Here is a 12,308-nt window from a genome sequence, read left to right as displayed (position 1 = left end):
ATGTTTAGTGTCATAGTGAGATATTATCTGGAAGCAGCGCAGATAGCATCATATTAAAAATCTCTTGATGAAGATAATGCTTTTTTTCCCCCTTATATTAATGATCTTAAAATAACTTACAGGGAGAAATGAAGCCAATATTTCTACACCCATCCTAAAGACTATTTCACTATTGCAGCAAAATAATGTTTTGCTTAATGGGACATTTAAATGCTATGTGTTCTTTATTTAAAGAAAAAAAAGTAAGTCATCTTATCTGTGAAGTCAGAGGCTTGTAGACATAGATGGGAATAACTATTCCCTACACCACTATGGAAACATTTGATTTTTAGGAAGACATAAATTTCTACTGTGAGATTTACAGAACATATTTGCTTTATTGTATAACGGTGTGTACGTACAGATTGAGCAACCTTGCTTAGGCTGGTTAAGTACATTAAAAAGTAATGATCAAAATGGTGTCTGTGGCTTTGGCAAAGCTACAGTATGAAACAACATAAAGTGGATCAGTGAGCTGGGCAAATGAGTAATTCTGTTTCTAATTCTGTTTCTTAGACAACTATTTGACATTTAATGATTAATTTCAGAAAACTAAACCAACCAACAGAAAAAAAAAAAGTTCACCTGTGTTTTTGGCATGTTCTTGTCCTTTTTAGGTTAGATGTAGGACATACCAAACTTAGTATAAAACTAAAGGATTTTCTGGATTTTTTTTAAATAGAATTGGTTATGAGTTTATTTTAAAGATTTACATCTCCCTTTTGTTTGTCACTCCTGTTACTTTCCCTAGATTGTTTCAAAAGTGGTAGCTTGAAGTGCACCCAAGACCTTAATGAAAAGAAGTATGACGTTATGTGCCAATAATGTTGATGGGAACTTTTTTATATCTGGGAACATTGCTATATAGCGTGCTGAATGTACTGTCACAGAAGTTTTAGGTGCTTTTAATGATAAGCCAACTTTTCTTAACAAAATAAGAGTTTCTGCCAGCATTTCTTTTCCTTCAAAGCAGAGGAGTAATGTCTTTTAAACATAATTGTTAAAACGTAGCAACAGTTTTCATATTTGCCAAGAGAAAGCTTGTTTGGCAAACTAATTGGTCTCTTAGAAGTTGTCATTTCTTGTGTTGCATTATTTACTTCAAAAGAATTTGCTTAGTTTACTTAAATCTGCACATCTCTCTGTCCAACTTAGTTATCTCATAAGTGCTCCCTTTTCAGGCTGAAAGATACTAATGCATCCCTTTAAAACTTGCAGACATTGATGAATGCTCTTTTGAACGGACATGTGACCACACGTGCATCAATCATCCAGGCACTTTTGAGTGTACTTGTAACAAAGGATACGCTCTCTATGGCTTCACACACTGTGGAGGTGAGTTATAAAGGAGTACTGCAGGCCACACTTGTAGAGTGCTATTGCCACAGGTCTAGTTAGTGTCTGCGTAGGACGTGTGCCTACGTATATACATAAGGCATTCAAGGTAAATTTAAATCTTTACTGTAATAAGGAGACACAGCAAAAGTGAAAACTAACCTAGCTCACTTCTGTCTGTGCTCAAATTATTTTCCCTTCCCAGCCAGCATTCAGAAAGCACCTGTGACTATTAGAACAGATGCATTTTACACCTAGACGTGAAAGCTATGATTCGACCTATTTTTCACATGCAAAAGTCTCATTGACTTCAATGAACAGTGAATTGAATAGGACTTTTAAGAACAGGGTGCTCTGGATGATTTTGAATATTACAATTTTGCAGGTTATCCTTGTGCATATTGCAGATTGTTATATGACTTAGATTGGAGCTTTATCTGATGCAGTACCATTAATTTACATTGGCCAAGAATGATATTCCTACATGTTTTATTACTTTACTACACAAAAAGTTCAAGAAAAGAGAGGAAGATATTGACAGATTGGGTGCTAATTTTCTCTTCGTAACATATAAACTGTTCAGATGCTAATCCTTGTACCACAGTAACTCCTTCATTTGCTGACAATTGTCACAGCTGGTAGGTGTACTGAGTGTACACCTTCTGAGCTACATGGAAGAAGCCACTAAATACTGGAGATAATAGGATGTCATTGCCTGCGTAATCCTACCAAAAAGTCAGTTAAAAGTAAGGATTTGAGCTGATTTTGTAGTATCTTAGGCAGTAGTACCAATTTTAAGGTGTTCCCTTCTTTTTTCATCATTCTTCTGTTGTTCGTTCCTACTCCTGCTATCTCAGTTCTGCTAGTAGAACGTTTTTCCCCTGAAACCAGTTCAGTTTTGTCATCTGTTTCACAGCATTTTCTCCAAATGATTATCTGTGTCAAGAGAGAAACAAGTGGTAGGAGAAAGCACTGACAAGTACTCCAATTACCTCTTGGATACCTTCAGTTGCACAAACTTTCTGGGACTCACTGAGTCTCATAAGGGATTCGTTGGTGGTATCTTTGTAGGTTTATGTTTAATTGTCATAAAGCTGAGGGAGACAAGCAGCTATCAGGGTGGATCCAAGAAGCAGAGACATCAAACTTTGCATTTCCCTTTGTTGACGTTGATTCAATTCCTGTCACACTATTTCTCCAGCCTGTCGAGGTCCCTCTGAATAGTGGCACAAACATCTGGTGTATCAGCCACTCCTCCCAGTTTTGTGTCAGCTGCAGACTTGCTGAGGGTGAACTCTTGTTCCATCATCCAGGTTTAATGAAGAGGATAAATAGCCTTGGCCCCAGTATTGACCCCTGTGGTACACCACTGGTGAATGGCCTGCAACTGGACTTTGTGTTACTGTTTACAACACTTTCAGCCCAGAAATTCAGCCAAAGATCGAGAAGTCTTTCTGGAAGTAGTAAGGGAAGGAACTGCCATTTATTTGCTGTTCAGCAGAGCTCAGGATAATGCAATGGAAAGTGTATTCTGCATCAGCAAGCAACAGTGCACCAAAGGCAGTTAGTGTTGTTGGTAGTTTCTCCACCTCTTGGCCATTACTGGGCTGGGCAAGGCCCATGAAATTGGCTAAATTGACTAACTGGGATTGTGGTGATTCAGTGGTGTTATTTGCACACTTGGAATCAAATAGTGTTCTATGATAGATGTATCTATCTGAGCACTTTGGAGGGTTGGCCACTGTGAATCTTGTCCACATCATCTGTCTTTATTCCAAAATGGAAATATTAATTAACTAGTTGAAGTGCAATGCAGACTTGATCTGGTGGTCTTTTCGTTAACTTGTTAACATATTGCTGAGGCTGGAAATATTTTTTTTTCTAATATGTCATTCAGGGACATACCTGACATCTCCTTTCCCACAACATTTGATAGATTTTGACACTCATTGAAGGATTTTCATTAAAACAAAACTATTTCAGGGTGAGTTTTCAGATGGCATTCCAAAGACCTTTTCTAGACCCTACTAAGAGGTATTTTTGTACAAATTTATCTAGTTGTGTTAGTAAGAATGCAGGACTTTGGTAAAAGTTATTTTTAAAAACTATTTTTACCTTTCCTCTATAGACATTAATGAATGTAGCATCAACAACGGTGGTTGCCAACAGCTGTGTGTGAACACACTGGGAGACTATGAATGCCTGTGTCACTCTAACTACAAATTACACTGGAATAAAAAGGATTGTGTTGGTAAGGTGCCTAGCAGATACATTACCACTCCTGAAATGTTTGAAGGCCACATGGTTGTAGTCAAATCTGAAACCTTGATCTGTCCAGTTAAGTGGTATGAGTCAATGTTCTCTGTATTCTGCTTTACTTTTTAATCAGACATGATGGTGCTGAAGTTTAAACTGGTAAAAACAAACCAAAACCAACCAACCAAACAAAAAACAGGAGATACTTTGAGGGACTTTGATGTTCTTTCCTCTGCTTTTATCTATGTCCTTTTGTTTCCCTGCATGAGAATTTGCTGATGATCATGGTGGGATCCTCCAGTGGTTTGATTTTGCCTTCTTTTCCTGTCTAAAGAGAAATTAATTTCATGGGTGTTCTCTGGTACCATCTACATAAGAAGCTGCATGACGTTTTCTTAGTATTGCATATGTAGATGTTTTACTTCTCCCATGAGTATTTGTTTTATCCTATTTAGAATTAAAGGGGCCTTTGCCTGCTAATGTGTCACCCAAGGTATTGCTGCACTGTATTAAGAGTGGTGGGAGTGATAGATGCCTCTTAAGCTGCACTTCGGATGTTCAGGTAGTTTCTGGTAAGTCCAAAAAAAAACCACAGCCTACAACCAAAATCAAAACAAACAACAACATCCCAAACCCAACAACAAACCACAAAAACAAAACAAAACCTGCGAGCATTTGATTCCATAGAGAGTGCAAGAGTAGCAAAGCTTGTAACCCTCATGGAAGCCCCAAGAAGTAGACAATCAACAGAGACTATTCCTCTTGCACTATAGATAAAGGACCATATCCTTGTCAGTGTTCCAGGAAGCCCCCCTTTTCATATCCTTTATAGACACTCTACCCTCAGATTCCCTTCTCATGACAACTGTCTTTTTGAAGCTGGAGAGGACAGGGCAGAATTCTCTGTGCTCCTTGGGCCATTCCTTAATTGGCCCTGAGAGCTGCTGCTGAATGGCGCGAAGGCATTCCAGCCCTGCATGGGGTCTGAGCTTCTGCCTGCACAGCCCTTCCACCCCTCAGGACACAGCCTGCAGATCCATCTGGTGCTTGTTAGACAGATGATTCTTTTCTTCCTGAACCCTTTAGATTGCTTAGAAAAAGACAAACTCGAATGTGGAGTACTTTATGAATAACATAATTGAAAAAGGTGATGCAGATCATCAAATGAATGTCTCATAAACTATGGGGGTCTTCAGTCTGTGCACAAAGCCTATGTCTTTACTGTCTGTATGGTCTGTCTGTTAGGAACACAAGATGCTTACACCCTCACCTGTGGCAGCTCATCTCAACTTAAGAAAAAGCAGCAAAATACAAATGCATCCACTTGGCTGGGTAATTAGATTTACTGTTGCATGATTTGACTGATTTCTTTCGTTGGGTAACTGAAATAAGTGTGTTCTGTTGGCTTTCCTTCTATTTTTCCTCTCCATTTTACTCCCTCTATTTTTCCTTCCTCTTCTTCATGATTACAGCAGAAAATTCCTCTTGTACTGCTTCATCAGCATCACCCAGACTAAAATTTAAGAATAATCGAAGAGAAAAGGATCAGTAGTGAGATGAACAGCGAGACTAGGAGTGTCATGCCTCATTTTAGACATCCAAATTGGGCAGTGTTGGCAACTTACAGGTTCTATGTTGAGTTGTTGGTCAATGGAGTTTAGAAAGCATTTGAAGCTAAAGAGATAAAAGGTACTATTTTATATAAACGTAAGCTACTTTTCTGAATCTTCTTGATGTGAAGTATCTCTTTTGATTTCAGCCAACATTTATTTGATTTTACACAGAAGCACATCTGGATTTGATCTCTGTCCATATTTGAAATCTATCACACTTTGTTCCCATTCCAATTGTGAACTAGCTTCACAGCAGCAGGAAGCTGGCATCTCTTTAGGTCTTCTGTGATGACCACTTTTCACTTTATACATACACCTTTTTTTGATAACATCATTATGATGTCATATTAGGGTAATCCAATTTTTCTACTCCTTTTTAACATAACATTTCATTGTTTCTTCCTGAAGATATTTCAGCCATCAAGATAAGCGTAACCTTTAAATTAAATGAAGGAAAATGTAGTTTGAAAAAGACTGAGATGTTTCAAGAAGGTCTGGAAGAGATGATACCAGGTATGAATATAAAAATGCAGGTAAGCAGGTTAGAGCCATAGCTCAGGGGTTATAAAGTGCTTTCCTGATGTGAAGTGTACCATAAATAAAGCTTGCAGACTTTCTTCTCCTTATTAGCCTCATGAATCATACTCCTTCCCAGCCATGGTTTTTGTAGTACTTACTTCAGGTGACAAGGACTTCCCTGTGACAACCTAACAGTTTGCTATGAAGGTCCTTTTTATTTTTTTTTTTGTATGACTGCCAGTAAATTGTCAGTAAAATCAAACATACTTTTTGTTCTTTTCAATTTTTTTTCTCTCTCTCTAACCCTTCTTTCACTTCATTCATTTCTTCCCTGCTGCTTACTGTCTGATGCCTCTGGGCCTCTTATGATGACTCTGTTGCTAAATGGTTATTCCTCTTTTCTGTTCTCTTCCTCTTATACTTCAGCAGCCCCAGATGGTGAGGTCAGCTCTTCCGTCTGTTCCAAGACAGAAAGTATAGTCTGAGAATTTACAAAGTCAGCAGAAAATGAGGAATATACTTGAAAAAAAAAAGTTAGTAAATAATACTATGAATCAGCATGTCAGTTTGTTTGTCCTTAGAAGAGTAACAGTGATAAACTATGCTAGATACTCTAAAGAGTATATGATCCAGAACCAGAGCTTATTCTGGGTCTTTTTTTTTTGTTTGTTTGTTTTTGTTTTTTTACAAATAAATATTGTTTCCTCACTGAAACCCTGCAAATGGTCTTCAAACGTCCTTTAGATGCAGCCATGGCTTAGTTTAAACACCCTTATAAGCTAACATGTTTTTAACATGGTTTGTATGAATGCAGAATTTTTTCCCTCAGATGGTCTGTCTGGTGCAGGTAGCATCATGGTTTTAAGATGCTTTAGATAGTGCTGAAGCAATTCAATGGCAGCTAGCAAAATCCAGGGGAAGCAGGCTGAGCACTGCAGCCAAGTTCTAATCCTAGCAGCAAATCATGCCTCTGACCACTGCAGCTGTAGAGTTTTCACCTGACAGTACGTCCATAGGTGCACTGGAATCACGATTCTATGTGAGGATACACCAGCTGAGAAACTGGACAAACTATTTGTTTACTGGCAAGTGGAGTGAATCACTTGCTCCCCTTGAAGTTTTTGTGACAAAATATGCACTGAATACTAGTGAATATCTAATAACGTAGCTGGCCAAGCTTTTGCTTCCTTTAATTTTGTTCATACAGAAAGACATAATTCACTAATGGAGAGATTCCACTATGTAAACCTAACATGCAGCTCTGGCAAGAAAGTTCATGGAGCCGTCAGTAGACTGCCAGCAACTAGAGAGATTTTTATCACTGTGGACTTTGAGCTTGAAACAAACCAAAAGGAGGTAACAGGTTGGTTGGAAAATAATCCAAGGTGCGATTTGAAGCTTCTTACAGTTTGCTCTTTTCTGTTTTTTTTTTCACTTCTTCATTTATGCAAAATTATAATAAAAAGTATCTCCTGTTTTGAAAGTTAATTTTTCTGCTTCCAAAAAAGTTGAGAGATGGGAAAAGTTTCTAAGATTAAAAAGCTGTCCATGGATTAAAGTCTTCTGGTCTGATTAATTTTCTTGAAGCCTGATGGTGTTGTCCTTAAGGATTTCAGACTTGTTCAAAGAAATTACTTTCTCAGTGATTGGCACTGACATTTTGCATTGGGTAGACTTTTGTGTCTGGTCACTAATAGCAGATTGCACCCTTGGTACTTTTCAGAAACATGTGATGTGCGCTGTGCACGAAAAAAGACTGAAAAGAGATTTCGTAAAACCATTCGAACTTTACGGAAGACAGTCAACAGGGACCAATTCCGTGTTCGTGTCTCTGGCATGGACCACGAAGTGGCCAGAAAATCTCTCAAGCTGTCAGAGCCACAGCAGTCATGTGGTGTAGGACAGATACATGTGGGTAACAGATGTGGTAAGTAAATGTAAATTAGGAACAAACCATCACATGTGTTTTGGCTTTGCCCAGGTCTGGTGAGCAGGGAGGGGATCATGGGAAGCTTCTCCAGGAGAGAGGAGGGCTGTGTGTGATGTAATTAAGTTAACTGTTTGTGCTCCTGATATGTGCCTCTCTCTATGTATTGTTGGCAATTGCTGTATGATAGTGTAGAATAAGTGCTCAGTAAGCACTTTAATAGGGATGACACAAAGTCTACAGTAAACTCCACGGGTTTTCCCTTGGAGTAAACTTGGGGTGTTAGCATCAGACATCAGTGCCTTGAGATCACCGGTGTTACTTATAGAACACCACATTTAATATCTAGTGTAACACTGTGCTTCTGAACTTGTGAAAGTTTCTTATCTTGCTCGTTCCAAATAAAAAGCTGAGCAGAATTTGATACAGCCACAATTCTCTTTATTGATTGAGCTCTGAGTCTTCATGATAAAGTTTGAACTTCATGGAGAAAAGGGATTTTCTAGGCCAGTACAGAGAAAAATCTTAATTATCATGGCACTAAAGGGCACCACCATAGTGCAGCCCACAATAAATGCTTCCAAATCACAAAAGTTAAGGAGAAGGGTCAGATGTTATCTTAACGGGGACCTAACAACCGTGACAGCTAATTCAGGCTGCATAGGGTATGTAGCATGTAAGTGGTTTTGTGAATCGGCAAGCCTTTAAAATGCTTGTCAGGTTGAATTAGTACGTCTTCCAGCTGCAACCCATTCAGGCTTAGAATAGATTTTCAAATTTTGTTTTGCTAACTCTAGAAACTTGGATTCATAGAACAGAAAAATGAATTAGTGTTTAAAACATCTGTGCGAGCAAGCAAGCATAAGGAATTACTCAGGAATTCTGTCAGAAAAAGCTGTAAGTTTTGATATTTTTTTTTTTGTGGCATAGTAAGTCTGCAAAACTTCAGAGACTTCATCAAGCTGTGTTTACACTGATATTTTCAAACTGTTGTATCTGCTGCTGGAGGAATCGTTTGAAAAATGTTCTCTCTGTCCATTGTACAGAGCACAATATGCTTTCAAGCCCATTTGTAATTTTGTCTGAAAAAAACAGCAATGCGTAAGCTAAAAAATAGTGCAGGTAAAGGAGACAAATTTTTCTCTGGGTCCATTTGCTTTCATCGTCAACTAATGTGAGTTGCAATTAGGAAATGGGCCAACAAGAAAATGACAAAAAATATTTTTAGGTAGCCACAGAGCAAATTTATTTTCTTATTACAAATGAACAGCTTATGTGGCATTTTTGTCGTGTTCAGAGAGAAAGAGAGCTTTTGGAGAATGCCTGGAAAACTTTAAGGTCAGCAAAAATAGTCTATGTACGGCAGAAGTGATCAGAGACGCTGAGCATATGAAGATAACTGTTTTGAAGAGGAACTTGTAAAAGTCCAGATTCTTCTTTTGCTGAGATTGGTGCCACAGTTGACCCTAAACATCTTAACAAGTACTGGTGAGAGCAGTGAATCCAGAAAGCTATGATTGCCAGTGTGTATCATGCCTTGTGGTTCAATTTACTTATGGCTGAAAAGGTGAAATTGCCAAATGAAGCTTATTTTTTTTAGCTGAACTGTCAAGGCTATATCCTAGTGCAGGTTTGCTCTGATCGAACAATTCCACCACACCTTTTACTTGCATAGATGCTAACATCTTTCTCCTCCACTTTAATATTCCTCATGTATTTACGTTAAACTTACAGAAACTTAATACCTTTAAAACTTCTCTACATCCTTTGTCAAATTGCTGGAAGCTGGACAGAAAGTTCACTTGTTGCTGAGGGCACATAAAAGTACACATAGAAGCAGCACTATTACATACGCCTCATTTCCTTAGAAAAACTGATTGTCCCAGTGTGTATGGTAAAGGCAGCACTGGGTGGCTGCTGCTGCTGCTCTGACCGCTAGTCAGAAGGAGCTAAGAAATAGACTGGGGAGATGAGAATGAAGTGGGAACAGTGTGGAAGAAGAGGAAGAAGCTAGCTCAGGGATGTGTGTGGAAGAGCAGGATTTTTTCGTTTTGTTTTGATTTGATTGTTTTGCAGAACTGCTGAAAACTTCTGGACAGGTGTGGCCTTGTTTATCTAGATGTGCTAATGATTCTGGTGAGAAAGTGACTCCCTAGCAAGACATACCAGGTCAGCAGATGGACTCAGTGCAGCTGGTGGATGTGGTCTCAGGACAGGCAGAGAACTTTGGCAAAAGGATTTTGCTCAGTCTGACCAGAGGAGCAGAAAACAGTGAGGGGGAATAAGTAAGTTTAAGAACTTACAAATCTTCTGTGATACAGATAGTAAGTGAAGTGTAGGTTTCAGTTCACTTTTTAAAGCAAAATACTTGGAATTTTGCTAGGCTAAGTATAGTTTTATTGATTCAGACAGTCTTGGACAGGCCCTCTTTCTGTGGTGAACTTCTACTGGTACAGCACTGTCTGAAACGTTAATTGTATTTTAGCAGTGTAAAAGGAGAAGTCTTGCACATGCTCTGACAGCTTTTATCATGAGTAACTGGCCTGAAATCAAAGCAGGAAGCTAAACTGCATTTGGTTTGCACTTCTGGTGTAGTAGTACTTTGCCTGATTTCCCCGCTTTAACTCCTAGTGACTGCAGTGGGACACACCGCTGAATAAAAGATCTGGAGAGGCACCAGGAACAGATTAGACATGATTTCCAAGGCAGTTCATCATCCTTCATAGGCTGAATGGTTGCATGTGTGTCTGCTGTTCCTTAAGCATTTGTTGATAGTAAAAGGGAATTCACAGTGGATTCCAGGCACTGGTGTATTTTATTTCAAATTTGCTATTTAACATACAGTTCTGTATGAAATTTTCTTATGCCTTTGAGGTCCAAACGTTGTATTTATCTACCTTGTGAAGTGTGAGCTCTGTGCAAATGAATAATTACATTTAGTATCCGCTCACATTGTTTCATTGTCTGAAGTCCTGAGAATGACTTCCATGGAGCAGCCTGCAGTGGGTCTCTATTCACGTATATCACAGGAAATGCATGTAGCAAAATGGAAACTTCATCAACCTTTCCAGAGAGTTCTGGATTCTTGCAGCAGGGGTATGATCTTTCCACACTGAAGTAAATCTGATCTTTAAAAATATATATGCTACATGCTACTATATATAAAGCTACATGCTACTTCAAGAGGAGAAGATTTATCTTGGGGAGAATGCAATTTCATTCATTAATCTTGTCTACAGGTATTCATTCTCCAGTATGAGCTAGACTTCAGGCAGGTATAACAGCCAAAGACCAACTGTTTAAATACTGACAATTCCTTTTCAGAATCTGCTTTACTACTAACATAAATGCTGAAAGAGAAGAAATAGATGTCTACTGGGGCCCTTTGCCCACAGGCATTTTCCACTAAGGGAGAAGCAACACGCAAGTTATCTGTGCTTTCCATCACTTAAAACACTGTCATACATTGATCATGCCTCAAGGAGCTGAAAGTATGCCTTGCTCTGTTTGGTATTTTTTGTGTTAGATCCATGAATATTTTCATACATGAAGGGAGGCAAACAGAAATAACATTCTTTGAACTTGCTGTATACAAAGACATACAAGCATGCCCTTGCTGCAGAGTTACATATGGATTCATCCATTCATGGAGCTGTCACTTAGGAGAACAGTAAACAGGAGAGCAGTTATCCCCTTAGTTTAGAGGATGTAAATAAAAGATAAATATTTCATACAAAATAGTCTTATTAAAGTTTAGATATAGGATGATACTGGCATTATGAAAGCACATAAAAACATACTGAAACAGAAAATCGAAATGCTGCCTAGCAGTTCTCACAGTTAGTTGTATTTCCACACAACAGAGAACTGTAAGTCACATTTTTTGTTTTTATAAAACTGACAAGAAGAAATAAATTATCAAATGTGGGAGAGAGCTATCTGTATGATACTGTGCTTGCAGCCGTGGACACAAATCCTTAAGATGTGTAACCATCTCATGTAACCTAAGTGTGTGAACTGCTAAATTACAATAACTTAAAGGATGCTGCTTCAGAATTGATTTGCATGAGTTGTTGGTCATTATCCTTGTAAAGTCAAAGCATGAATCTTAAGAAAATGGTAAAATGGTGGATCTTGACCTCCTTTATAACGTTCACCTTCTTAGCCACTGTGATACTACAGCATTTGTCTAGAGGAGCAAATACTCAAAGGCTACTGTGTTGAAAAGAGAGGAAGAGCCTTTAAGTGTCTTTGTAACTGTTAATCCTTGTTCCCTGTGCCCCCTTCTTTTCTTTTCTTGTTTTTGCATCAGAAAAGCTTTCACTTTTTTCCCTCTTTTTTTCTAAAACAGCTGCATGAGATTCAAGACTTCTTTTTAATGGGCATTGAAGACAAACAAAGACAGTGGCAGCAGAAATCAAGTCTACTAGAGGCAATTGGTTCTTTTGTTCATTTGGAGAAAAACAATCAGGTTTCTGAAAAAAGAGCCAAGACAGCCAGTGGAATTCTGATTTAATGTCATTATTTGCAAATCTTCAGATCTTGTTTTGAGTGGGTATTTCCCATGTGTCAGGAAGGACGGTTCAGTTTCTAGTTTTTTGAAACAAGGCCCATAAACA

At 38.4% G+C, this 12,308-nt stretch overlaps 1 protein-coding gene across 4 annotated transcripts in view; it reads left to right on the top strand.

Moving 5' to 3' along the window:
- The window catches only part of SCUBE2 (signal peptide, CUB domain and EGF like domain containing 2), a 42,526-nt gene that overhangs the window by 14,423 nt on the left and 15,795 nt on the right, over positions 1-12,308 (top strand). For 2 of the 4 annotated variants that reach the window (XM_068685281.1, XM_068685283.1), the window contains exons 10-16: positions 1,258-1,374; positions 3,503-3,625; positions 4,086-4,202; positions 4,876-4,962; positions 5,652-5,756; positions 6,970-7,125; positions 7,486-7,689. In XM_068685281.1, coding sequence (XP_068541382.1) covers positions 1,258-1,374; positions 3,503-3,625; positions 4,086-4,202; positions 4,876-4,962; positions 5,652-5,756; positions 6,970-7,125; positions 7,486-7,689 — 909 coding nt within the window. The remainder of the gene's footprint in view (positions 1-1,257; positions 1,375-3,502; positions 3,626-4,085; positions 4,203-4,875; positions 4,963-5,651; positions 5,757-6,969; positions 7,126-7,485; positions 7,690-12,308) is intronic. The other 2 variants (XM_068685280.1, XM_068685282.1) reach the window with 2 other exon arrangements.

Source organism: Anas acuta, chromosome 5 (assembly GCF_963932015.1).
Source record: "Anas acuta chromosome 5, bAnaAcu1.1, whole genome shotgun sequence".
NCBI lineage: Eukaryota > Metazoa > Chordata > Aves > Anseriformes > Anatidae > Anas > Anas acuta.
Note: the sequence above shows the minus strand (reverse complement) of the source record. Positions and strands in the feature narration are given on the sequence as shown.